This window comes from Neophocaena asiaeorientalis, unplaced genomic scaffold (genome assembly GCF_003031525.2).
Source record: "Neophocaena asiaeorientalis asiaeorientalis breed wild unplaced genomic scaffold, Neophocaena_asiaeorientalis_V1.1 scaffold134, whole genome shotgun sequence".
NCBI classification, from domain to species: Eukaryota; Metazoa; Chordata; class Mammalia; order Artiodactyla; family Phocoenidae; genus Neophocaena; species Neophocaena asiaeorientalis.
In genome coordinates, this window is record NW_020185339.1 from 12,152,689 (window position 1) to 12,166,301 (window position 13,613).

At 37.2% G+C, this 13,613-nt stretch overlaps 1 protein-coding gene across 3 annotated transcripts in view; it reads left to right on the plus strand.

Annotated features, from left to right (window-relative positions):
* PTPRR (protein tyrosine phosphatase receptor type R) overlaps nucleotides 1–13,613 on the plus strand; it is a 101,926-nt gene that overhangs the window by 45,038 nt on the left and 43,275 nt on the right. For all 3 annotated transcript variants that reach the window (XM_024737139.1, XM_024737141.1, XM_024737140.1), the window contains exons 3-4: nucleotides 10,114–10,300; nucleotides 13,099–13,183. In XM_024737139.1, the coding sequence (XP_024592907.1) occupies nucleotides 10,114–10,300; nucleotides 13,099–13,183 (272 nt within the window). The remainder of the gene's footprint in view (nucleotides 1–10,113; nucleotides 10,301–13,098; nucleotides 13,184–13,613) is intronic.

Sequence of the window (13,613 nt, forward strand, 5' to 3'; positions counted from 1 at the left end):
GAAGACAAAATAGTGGAAATAACTACAGCAGAGCCAAATAAAGAAAACAGAATAAAAAGAATTCAGGACAGTCTCAGAGACCTCTGGGACAACATTAAACACACCAAAATTTGAATTATAGGGGTCCCAGAAGAAGAAGAGAAAAAGAAAGGGTCTGAGAAAATATTTGAAGAGATTATAGTTGAAAACTTCCCTAATATGGGTAAGGAAATAGTTAATCAAGTCCAGGAAGCACAGAGAGTCCCATACAGGATAAATCCAAGGAGAAACATGCCAAGACACATATTAATCGAACTATCAAAAATAAAGTACAAGGAAAAAATATTAAAAGTAGCAAGAGAAAAATAACATACAAGGGAATCCCCATAAGGTTAACAGCTGATCTTTCAGCAGAAACTCTGCAAGCCAGAAGGGAGTGGCAGGATATGTTTAAAGTGATGAAAGAGAAAAACCTACAACCAAGATTACTCTACCCAGCAAGGATCTCATTCAGATTCGATGGAGAAATTAAAACCTTTACAGACAAGCAAAAGTTAAGGGAATTCAGTACCACCAAACCAGCTTTACAGCAAATGCTAAAGGAACTTCTCTAGGCAGGAAACACAAGAGAAGGAAAAGACCTACAATAACAAACCCAAAACAAATAAGAAAATGGGAATAGGAACATACATATCGATAATTACCTTAAATGTAAATGGATTAAATGCTCCAACCAAAAGACGTAGACTGGCTGAATGGATACAAAAAGAAGACCTGTATATATGCTGTCTAGAAGAAACCCACTTCAGACCTAGGGGTACATACAGACTGATACATCCGTCCAATGGAGTGCATATAGTGTTGGCAATTCGTGTGTAAATAAATTTGAAGACACAAAGACACAAATAAATATATTTGTGATATATTTAGTTAAATAAAAAGCAAGCCATAAAAGAATATGTAGACTAAAAAAATCTAGATTTTTGTCATGCATATATATACATGTTTAAAACTTGAAGGACAGACACTTAAAATGTTATTAGCAATTACTCTTTGTGTTGGTATTATAGGATATTTTTCTTTCTTGTATCTATATTTTTAATTTTCATGGTGACTATGCATTATTTTTGAATCTGAAAAAAGTTATTAAGGTAAGAATTTTAAGGGCTTGAGGAATGAAAAATGGTCCCAACGTAGGTGACCACTGACTTTGCATATGTAACACTGCTACTGACTCTTCATCACTAACCAACTTTCCTAACCTTGCCTTCTTCAAATGTTTATCAGTGTATGCCGTATAGCTGCCACAGAGCCATGTGTGCATGGAGTGAAATAAGAATTATCACATGATCATTATTAATTACTATAATCATTCACATATTATGTTATATGCCAGTTATTAGGCTAGAAATGTGCGTATATTTTTGCTTCTTTATCTTTTAAAATGTGAACAAATCCTGTGAGTTTTATTATTGTCCCCATTTGCAGATTAAGGAGTCTGAGGCTGAAAGAGCTTAGTGAAGTGCAGAGCATTGATTTTTTTTTTTTTTTGCGGTACACGGGCCTCTCGCTGTTGTGGCCTCTCCCGGTGCAGAGCACCGGCCCCGGACGCACAGGCTCCGCGGCCATGGCTCACGGGCCCAGCCACTCCACGGCATGTGGGATCTTCCCGGACCAGGGCACGAATCCGTGTCCCCTGCATCGGCAGGTGGACTCTCAACCACTGCGCCACCAGGGAAGCCCCAGAGCATTGATTTAAACTCAGATTCCAAGGTCAATGCTCAAAGAACAATGTAACAAGTTCAATTTATTTTTTTTAATGATTGTTTTGATTTTTATTTTTTAAAATAATGAAAGAAGGGTGTAGTAAATTTTACCTCATGCTGTACATATATAAAAGGTCAGATATCATTGTATGAATTTAAAAATATTTATTTAATCACTCAAAAGGGTCAGGAATGTTCTACCTACTGAAACAGGCGCTTTCAAGTAAGGAAATCAATCATTTATCAAACCAAAAATTTTCTCTATATTCTAAGATTTTTCTTTTTACTTTAGAGTGAAATTTGTTTTTCATCTTCCTGGGCCTGGGCCTGGTATCTTTTATACTTAATACATGTCTTCCCTACAGGATTTCCTTTGGGAAATTTTATTATAGATGGTCACCATACCTATTCATTTATTTCAGCTTCTAGAAATTAGTAATACTGCATTTATGTCACCATTTAACTTTCCAAGAGCTTTGAATTTGTCACAATTTAACTTAGCACTCCATATCCTCCTCTTTTTTTTTCTCTTTTTTTTTTTTCTCTTTTTTTAATTTGCCCTCTCATCTGTCAAGAGATCCAGGATAGGGGTTAGCACTATACATAATTTATTTGAAGGTAAAGAGATGGAAGGAAACAGCAAACCATTCATTAATTCCATTACCCTTAGAACTTAAAAATCATAGAATCTGGAGTTTCAAAGAACTGTGGAGGGGCTTCCCTGGTGGCATAGTGGTTGAGAATCTGCCTGCTAATGCAGGGGACACGGGTTCAAGCCCTGGTCTGGGAAGATCCCACATGCCGCGGAACAACTAGGCCCATGAGCCACAACTACTGAGCCTCGTGTCTGGGGCCTGTGCTCTGCAACAAGAGAGGCCGCGATAGTGAGAGGTCCATGCACCACGCTGAAGAGTGGCCCCCACTTGCCACAACTAGAGAAAGCCCTCGCACAGAAACGAAGACCCAACACAGCCCTAAATAAATTAATTAATTAAGAAAAAAATTCATAAAAAAAAAAAAAACTGTGGAGGCCAGTCAATCTATGCATAGTAAAGGAATTCCATCTCTGTATTTCGATGTTTTTTCTTTTGTTATTCAAATGAGTTAGAACTTCTTTTTCTTTTGTCTTTATTAGAAATCTCCTAGAAAACTTAATATGTGGACAAATTTAATGAACAAAACGAATTCAGAAAAATCAAGTAGGTGGGCAGGGGTCTTAAGCACACCGTTACAATCAAGCCAAGGTTATCAGGTTTGTGATCATTATGATTTTAACGCACAGGGAGGAAATGTTGGCCTGAAGGTCTCAGACTCACAACATTTCAGATCTGGAGAGGACTTCAATATTAAACTTCTTTCTTCTCATCATGTAGGATTAGATGTGTATACTGATAGACAGCTCTGAACAAATTATGCATATTTTTGACAGAACAAAAAAAATAAGACTGGAAAAGCTCTCAGAGAACTGTTCACCTTCATTCTGTACTAAATTATTCTTATAATTTTTAGATGCATATTCTTCCATTCCCGTTTCAAGTACTTCGTGATAAGCAGCGGCCACCGTTTCCCACTGAAATGTAATTTCATAGTTCAGTAGTTTCAGAAGTACATCTTTCTGGACTCCAGGCAAAAGGATCACTGTTTCACTTTGTTCTCTTACTCCCATTTCCATTCTTTGTTGGGCACAAAATGAGGAGCCACACTTGAAGTCTCACTGTTCTTGGTGGCCAAGGTACTGCAAAAAGAGCAGCCATATCTGAGGATTAGAGCCATGGCCACAATGCTGGAAACTGTAGCCTTTCTGCCTAAATCCAGCTTCTGAACTGCAGCATATTGTCCCAACTACCAGGAAAAGAAATGCCTAGTTTCTGAGATATTCCAGCACTCAACTGTTCTTGTATTTTTAGCTTGTATTTTCTTTTCACCTCTTGGTCATTAGGAACAGCAAGGCAAAAACTGAACAATTTCAACAGATGTTTATATTCTCTTGCTGAAATGAATGTGTGGCCCTGGCCCATAATATTTATACATGTTTTCCTTTTTACTTAATTGTAATTAGCATGCTGTTTATTGCATTCCTTTTACCTTTCCTTAAGAATTTGCTTTTTCCTTCAATTGTTTGCATTGGTATCTTTTGAATTTCCTCCCTCTTATTTATTTTTTGGCATAAATAAAAATTGGTGCTACAGTGGGAGTGTGATAAAGCTTTTCATTATGTTCCCTTTTGTCCAACAGCGATCATAAGGTATAAAAAAATTCTAAACAGTTTGCCAGAGTTACGTAACAAAAAAAAAAGCAAAGTTTTTAATAAGACTTTGTGTTCTTAGTTTTCCGCATTCAGTTTTTATTAAAGGTCCAGATCTCCTTCTGTTATTTTTGTTGATTTTTTTCTCTAAATCCTTTAGATTTTTTGTTCCCATCCCTTAATTTAAATTTTCTCTTAATTTCTTACATTTGTTTTGTCTTCTTTTCGAGATGTCTTTCTGATTCTAGCCTCACTTCTTACCATTTGGTTTATGGATACTGTGGAGCAGAAGTACGTTCTCTTAGTTCAGTAAAGTGGTATTTTCTCCTCCAGATCATGAGTCAGGGATAGCTAGTTAAAAACCTAATATTCCCATATTTATAAAACACATCCCTTCTCTAGATTGTTTAGTAAATAGTGTTAGAAACATGGATAACCTATTTGGGGAAAAAAAAAAAAAACCTAGGTTATTCTTACCTTTACCATACCCCCAAATAAATTATAAATCGATTAAAAGATTAAGTTTTTAAAAATATCTAAACTTCCAGGAGAAGAATTTCTATGGATTTTAAAGCAATGCAAGAAACCACAAAAGAAAAGATTGATACCTTTTCCTTTTTAGTTTAATATTTAATTTGTAGAATTTAATGTGTTTGACTAAATGTAAATATACTTTTAAAAAATCCTTAGTATTTTAAAGTAACAATAAGATGTATATATGCAATAGGGTCTGAAAAATAGTATCTTACTTATCATAGCAATCAATAATAAGTACATTAATGCCACAATATAAACATTAAGAAAGAGGATGAACAGACAGTTCTCAAAGGTAATGACCAATAAATGAACAATAGTCATTTGAAAGTGTTTATCCTCATCTATAACCAAAGAAATAAAAATTAAAACAATAAATCACTGCCAGTACTGCCTATAAAATCGCAAAATTGAAACGTCAATTTAAATGTTTATAAGACTGAGTGGTTTTAATTTCTTTTTTGAAACTCCTAAGTTTTATTAATTAATTAATTTATTTACTTTTGGCTGCGTTGTGTCTTCATTGTTGTGAGCAGGCTTTCTCTAGTTGCAGCAAGCAGAGGCTACTCATCGTTGCTTTGCGCGGGCTTCTCATTGCAGTGGCTTCTCTTGTTGTGGAGCATGGGCTCTAGGTGCACAGGCTTCAGTAGTTGTGGGACGCAGGCTCAGTAGTTGTGGCTCGCAGGCTCTAGAGCACAGGCTCAGTAGTTGTAGTGCACGGGCTTAGTTGGTCCGTGGCATGTGGGATTGTCCCTGAGCAGGGCTCAAATCCATGTCCCCTGCATTGGCAGGCGGATTCTTAACCACTGCACCACCAGGGAAGTCCCTGAAACTCCTAAGTTTAAAATTTTCTACAATGAACATGTGTTACTTTTATAACAGAAAAATTAACGCTTTAAAATATATGTGGATGTGTATTTAATCTGTTCTCTCCAACCCAAGACATGACTAAGAAGTGTACACCTTTTTAAGTGGATTCTACTGATTCTGTTTCCTAATTCCACTATATTTCAGTTAACCTAGATACTGGTTGTTCCTTGAAAATAAGAATTAACAAAAGCAGAGATTTTTCCAAGCTAATGACATCATATGGTAATATTTCATGGCCAGAATAGAAGAGCCCTCACGATAAGGGCTGTTTTGAGGAAAGTGTTTTCTGTAAGGTCAACAGCCTGTACCAGTTCGACTCCATAATTAAACTTTAAGACATTGTCTGAGGCGTTGAGGTGAAGTGTTCTGGAATTGTTTAGGGTTCAGGGAAGATGGCTTTGCCATAATAAAAAGAAATTTTAAGAGAAAGAGGTTATCAAGAAGGATGTGTTTTTCTTTAGTGACAAGCTATAGAATCTATCCATTGATTTCAAAACGTTAATCTCAGTGTAAAGAATTTTCGAGTTTTTGTGAAGATCTCTTAAAATGGATCTCTTAGAGAAGTAGAAGGTGAGAGTTATATAGGACTTTATTCATTATGACCCAAATTTATTAGTAGCCAGGCATCTTATTTAAAAGCAGTTTACTTAAACTATCTGGTTAATCCTTGTAATAATCCTCTGAAGTAGGTACACTGAATTATTCATTTCACAAAAGGGGAGGAAGTTGAGATGTAACAAGTCTAAATAGCCAGACCAAAGGTCCACCACAACGACATGAGAGAGGCAGGGTTTGAGCCCAGACAAGTATGCCCGTAAAGATTGAATTTGTACCTTGAATACTGCACTGTCTCCACATTATAATTCAGTAATCCTAACTTTCCCCCCAACAACTGACCCCAACTCTACATAGGGCACTGCACAGTCTAACATAATCTGCCCACCTTAGCCTTGCTTTTGGGTGGCAAAGCAGAAAGAGCTTGGGTTCTATGTTCTAACTTGGATTGAATCTTTATTCTGCTATCATGTTCCTATTAGTTATCTCTTCACCTGTGAAATGGGGGAAAATAATACCTCAGAGGGATGCTCTGAAGATTGAGATACCATATGTGAAAGTGCTTAGAATAGTGCTTGGCAAATAGTAGATGTTGAATAAATAATATTCATTTCCTTCTTCCTTCCCTTGACAAACAAAAGTGGTTCTTCCTGACCAAGTCAGTTTGCATGAAAATGCTTCCAGGGCTTTCAGTTTATCACAGAATCCTTAGAAAATCTACTCATAAGATCAAAAAGACCTTAGACAGGGATCCCAGAGGCTTTTAATCCTCCAGGTTTCGGCAGAGTATGCTGCGAGAAGCCAAAACAGAGGTTGATGTAACTTGATGCTCTGAATTCTCTCTTTTCTGGATTCAGGCAGGCTTTTTATACTCTTGTTTCTATGACTCTTGCTTCTCTTTCAACTCTCCTGCATAACCCTGCCCCCTGGTTCCAAAATACATTTTACACAACTGAACTCTAGCTCAGACTGATGATACGAGATTTCTCAAAGATGCCTTATCATTTCCTGCTCCCACACTTTTTTTTTTCCTGCCAGACTCTCTCTCTGAAATAACCATCTACTCAAAATTTATCTTTTATCTTCAAGACCCAACTCAATTCATCCTCATTCATACATCTGCTCCGACCACTCTGGACGGAAGAGACCTCACTTTCTACTAAACCATTGTAGCACTGAGTATCCCTCAGTTCACAGGTTTGTACATACTTTTGTATTTTAGGGCTGAAAAAGGACTGAATGGAATAGTGGTTTAAAATGGCATCTGATTAGCAGTCCCCTAAGCTGCTTCTCCCAGCTCCTTACTCAACTATCTACGCAACCAGCAAAAGTCAAATTCTCACAAATACACTAAAATCTAAGACCAATAGGCAAACTATTATCAGAATTAGGAAGGAATTTCTGCAATTTAAAGGCCAAAAGAACTGGATTGAGAAACTTTAAAAACCACTTTCCCATTAAAAATAGATTAAAGGGCTTCCCTGGTAGCACAGTGGTTGAGAGTCCGCCTGCCGATGCAGGGGACACGGGTTCGAGCCCTGGTCCGGGAAGATCCCACATGCCGCAGATCGGCTAGGCCCGTGAGCCATGGCCGCTGAGCCTGCGCGTCCGGAGCCTGTGCTCCGCAACGGGAGAGGCCACAACAGTGAAAGGCCCGCATACCGCAAAACAAAACAAAAAAAAGATTAAAATTCTTGGCCTGAAAGGAGAACCACCCTTTGCTCCTCCTCAGCTGTTTCCCCCCTACTCAGAAAGAAAGGAGCCCTGTCGGTCACCACCAGCAGCCACCAAAAATAAAACATGGTGGGGGGCAACCGTCCCTCTTATCAGGTAGGTGATATTTTATGGGGTGTCCAAAATGCTATCCCCTAATCCCTAGTACAGTGATTCAAAAGAGTTAAAAATAATAATAGAAACTAGAAAAAGATTTTCAGGAACATGCCAAGAAAAAAAAAGCAGGTATGTCAATATTAATTTTTTTTAAGTCAGATGTGAGGGGTGGAGGGAGGATGAATTGGATGAAAGTGGTCAAAATGTACAAACTTTCAGTTATAAGATAAATATGTACTAGGGATGTAATGTACAACATGGTGACTATGGTTAACACTGCTATGTGGTATACAGTATTTGAAAGTGTTAAGAGAGTAGTTCCCAAGAGTTCTTATCACAGGAAAAAACTTTGTTTTTGGTATCTATATGAGGTGATGAATGTTAACTGAACTTAGTGCATAATCGTTTTATAATATATGTAAGTCAAACACCTTAAACTTAACACAATGCCGTATGTCAATTGGGTCTCAATAAAACTGGGAAGCAAAAGTCAAATGTGAGGCCAGACATAAAATTGAGAAAGTATTTGATATTGATAAAATTTACAGTGAAGATATAATTATGAATCTCATCAAATAACGTAATGGCTGAATATATAAAGTAAAAACTGTTAGAAATATAAGGAAAAATAACAAAAACAGTTACTGTGGAAGAATCACATACATATCTCAGGCTATGAGAAATCCAGTAGGAAAAAAGTAAGGAAAAAAATAGATTGGAATAATATCTTTAATAATATATCATAATATAATATATAAGGTGCTATATATGTACATATGTGCTTATATATGATATACAGAGATATATGTCAATAGATACATAGATAGATAAACAAAAGCTGCCAGCCATAGTATGTATGAAATATTTAGAAAAATTTTTATAGTATTTGTCTCAAAGAAAGAATCAAGGAATTCCAGTAATTAGAAATCCATTCATTGATTTCCATGTACTCTTACTAGACATTAATAAGGACAATAAATGGGCAAACAGTTAGTTACCATTGAGTTAAAGCAAGAATTAAAACTACAATTACAAACCATTTAGAAATTAACAAAAATGACAACATTATATATCAAACTAGAGAATGACACCAAAGCTACAACCAGAAGCAGATTCATAGGAGGAAAGAACTGATATGTTTTTGTTTACTGGATTTTTTGTTGTATGTTCTAACAATTTTGCATTTCTTAAAATTAAGCTGTAGCCACTTCAGTATTTCCTGAGGTAGTGTTCCATACATGTAAAATACCATTCCAAGGAAATAATATGCTGGGCCTAGTGTCTTCCTGTATTCTCTCTACTCACATTTGTTTTGACCTGTATTTGCCGGTTCTCCATTACCTTGGGACACCAACCAGTTGGCACCATATTTGATCGCCTGATGCTCACTTCAGGCCCCTTTAAATTTAACATTTCTTTAAGTACAATTTCTGACTTTGACCCTCAACATATGCTATTTTATAGTTAATTCTTGGTTCCACACAGCCAATATTACTAGTAAGAGGCACTCACACCTTCTTTCAGGACACAAGGAGCCTTTATATGTTGGAAGAACACCACCTTGCCTCCCAACAAGAGGAGGGAAATCACAGAGGAAGAATCAATTGTAATTTAGTACGAGGGTCTGTGGTCTTTATGGTCCCTGGTAAGTTTATCACAGAATTAAATAAATACATATATGCATATGCAATTATACACATAGACCTACATATACATTACATACATACATAAATGGAGGATGAAAAACCTATCTTTTAGGGATAAATCAGAAGTTATAAAAAATACATACATTTTAAACTTTTAAGTTCTATTTCAATGACAATCATTTGAACTAAAATAAAAAGATTATTTTTCTCCTGTGAGCTTCCTGTGTTCAGTAAAATCATGGATATGGTATATGGATATCAGAAGAATTAGGGTGGATATAGAATTTATATACTGGACTCTCAGATATACAGATAAATAAGGTAGGTTTGCATTACATCTCATTCCTCAATTCAAATGCTGTGTTTACTTTTCCTAAATTTTTCACTTAATTTATTAGCCATGTTATTATTTCTGTAGCAACTATACCCCTTAATAAACTATAGTAAAAAAAAAAAAAACTATAGTGCATTTTCTCAATTCAGAGTTATTTCCAACAACAAAACTGTCATTTTCTTAAGAAACTATGAGTAGTTGCTATAGTCAATTATGGTACCATAAAAGAAGATATTGGGTCCTTATTTCTGTAATAGTTCTCACTGAATTATATGCATGTACAGAAAGACAAACTGATCTGCTCACAATAATTCATGCAGTATTTAAACCTAATAACATTTTTCTCCAATGTAGACGAGGGTCCAACGTATCTCTTACCCTGGACATGAGTAGCTTGGGGAATGTTGAACCCTTTGTGGCCACACCAACCCCACGGGAGAAGGTAGCAATGGAGTATCTGCAGTCAGCCAGCCGTATTCTCACAAGGTCACAGCTCAGGGACGTCGTGGCAAGTTCACATTTACTCCAAAGTGAATTCATGGTGAGCCTGCTGTTTATGATTCACTCTTCAGTAGGTATTTTGATGTACTAGGCACTAGAGGCACATTCTAAAATGACACTGTCTTCCACTCAGGCAGCTTACGGTAAAACGGTTACAGTTCAAAAGGTTAAGTGCAAGGATTTTAGATCCACCCTGCATCTCATCAACTGTTGGTAAGCGTTCAAACTAGAATGTGAATTGCGGCAGGGTGTATAATAAGGGCTGGCCAGGCAAAGTGACAAGAAGGAGCTGAGCATTCCAGGATGAAGGAACAGCCTCGCTGTCACTGTTCGGGAAAGTAAATTGTGCAGTTTGACAGGAGCATTGAAATTAAGGTGGGAAGTGACAGAAAATGAGTTTCAGATATAGAAGAAATCCAAGTCTTAATACCTCTTTAAGGGTTTGGACTTACCTTGTGTTTTAAAAAGATCACTATCTGCAGTAGAGTCAGCATTAGAAAGAGGTATTTTGGAGACTGTAGACATAATCCTGTGGAGCTGTGATGGTGGTCAAAACTAAAAGAGTAGCAGTGAAAATTTGGGAGGGGGGCTTCCCTGGTGGCGCAGTGGTTGAGAGTCCGCCTGCCGATGCAGGGGACGCGGGTTCGTGCCCCGGTCCGGGAAGATCCCACATGCCGCGGAGCGGCTGGGCCCGTGAGCCGTGGGCGCTGAGTCTGCGCGTCCGGAGCCTGTGCTCCGCAACGGGAGAGGCCACAACAGTGAGAGGCCCGCGTACTGAAAAAAAAAAAAAATTGGGGAGGGTCTATAGGCACCTACAAGAAGTGGGCTTAATAGGCTAAGGCGGCCAAGGAAAAGTCAGGGATGACACCCCCATTTTTAGACTTGAGCAACAGCGTGCATGTATTGTCATTTAATAAAATAAGGAACACAAGAGGAAGACCCAATGTGAGCTAAAAATGATGGTGAGTTTCATTCAGCTAAAAATGATGCTGACCCATCAGTGTTGCTGGTGATAATGCATGAACACACATTTCAATCTGGAGAGCATGGAGACAGATTAGACCTTCTTAGGTCTCATTGTTGCCCAAGGGGAATATCCATTTTATAGAGCCCCTTGCATCTTAAAGCAGTTGTACATTTAAGCCATAGCTGATGGGTGTAATAAGTTGATGACTTCAGGGTCAGTTCAGGTGTTTGCAACCACCCTAATGATGAGAGACAACAATAGGTTAGATCTATCAGCTTCATCAACTATTATTAAAATACAAGCATGTTGCTTTAAAAATTAGACTTCATAGCATATCATCTTTTATGTATGAAAAAAAGGAGAACTGGGAGGAATAAAAGAACCAGTCAGTGATCACAGAAGTGGCCGAGGGTACACCTAGTATTCTTTTCTACAACCACAGATAGCTCTTTGTTCTATGAGATAAGCCCTTAACACAGTCTACTTCCCTGAGAGATGAGGCCAGCAAGGAATGCCGAGGAGAGAGATGATGCTGGAAGATGACAAATTGTCAGTGTGTGTCAGAAAACAGGAAAGATCGGGGAGGAATAAAGATATTCACGGCTTTGCTAAAACAGACTAACTTGTTGGAAATTCCCAAGCATGAACATGTGGTTTGTACTGAACATTCAACAATTTTGCTTATTTTGGTAACTTGGAACTGAGAACTTACAACATTTAGTTGGAGCAGAGAGTAGGGATAAATATCGTAAATACCTAAAATAATGCAAGCTTAGGAAACAATATTTTTAAAGTAAGCTACTCCTCTCACTGGACCGAGTCTTAAATTCACAGTAGTCAGGCTTTTCTTGAATTTTCAGATTGACTGAAAACAAGGACAATTTAAATAAATTTGTAGATAATTTCTTTCATTTCAATGAATATTAAGCTGTCAAGTTCTATTTTCTGTAGGAGAAAGTGTAGATAACAAAAATATTATTTTATGTGATCTAGGGACAAAAGGTATTTTAATGCATATTGACCTTATCTAAGCAATCCTTTGCAGAATTTTAAGTTAGAAAACATACTATTTTGTATAATCAACTCCTTAAATATTTGTTCAGACCCTTTTGAAAACGTTGGCTTTTTGTTTCCTTTGTCCCAGTCAGCATCAGACGCCCACCTTTTCTGTCTAACACACAGAGCAACTTCTGCTTTAATTGTTCCCTCCTCCATCATTTGACATATATTCTGACATAATAAAAATATTTGTGTTCTTGTTAAGTGCGAGAGGACAGTGCCTAAATGCCCTTCACTACAAATGTTGCCTTTACAACCACAAATGGAACAGTACAATTATAAACCATTTCTTAATCCAAAAAAATGCGTCATATCATCGTCACTTAAATCAGCAAAAATGCCCTTTATATTTACCATTTGGGGAGGAAGGTTTTCATAATCCTAAAAGAGTCACAATTATTGTTAAAAGAGAATCTATCATAATAAAATTTTTGGTACTGAATCTACACAAAGATAGGAAGAAATCTGAATACATTGTTTAAGAAAAAGCAATTTTTCAGCTGCCTGTTTATATATTTCCAGCAATTACGTCAGAACAGGATTCTTAAAACCTAACCAAAGTTTTCTATGTCTCTTTAAGAACTACATATCAAATAATACTTTCTAACACACAAAGCCGTTTCTTGGAGTCAGCTTGACAGGGTGCAGCTGATATGTTTATGAAGGGAAGGGTGTTGGTCAACCAGAGGTGGTAGTCTGTTGTTTCATAAATGACTTTGAAGTCCTGTAGAGCTCTGGATCAGATGGCCCCCCGTGAAGATTTTCTTTGTGACAGCATTAAATACAGTATTTGATATCATTTATTTTTGCAGGAAATACCAATGAACTTTGTGGATCCCAAAGAAATTGACATTCCATGTCATGGAACTAAAAATCGCTATAAGACCATTTTGCCAAGTAAGTTTCTTGAATTAAATAGTTTGTGTTGTAAAGCGCAAGCCTTCCCCATCCACCCCTACCTCACCATTTCCCATCCTCACAACTTCCATATACACACCAAATGTGGAATTGCAAACACATCTCAAGACTAATAATCGTTAAAGTGGAATTTCCTGGCGGTCCAGTGGTTAGGACTCTGCGCTTTCACTGCCAGGGCCTGGGTTCAATCCCCGGTCAGAGAACTAAGATCCCGCAAGTGGTGCAGCCAAAAAAAAAAAAAAAAAAAGACTAATAATCATGGTTCTAAAACTTTACTGTGGCACACATTATGGTCAACTGACTTTCACTAAGGGTGTCAAACAATTCAGTGGGGAAAGGCTAGTCTTTTCAATAAGTGATGCTGAAGCAACTGAGTAACCACATGCAAAAAAAACTGAAGTTGGACCCT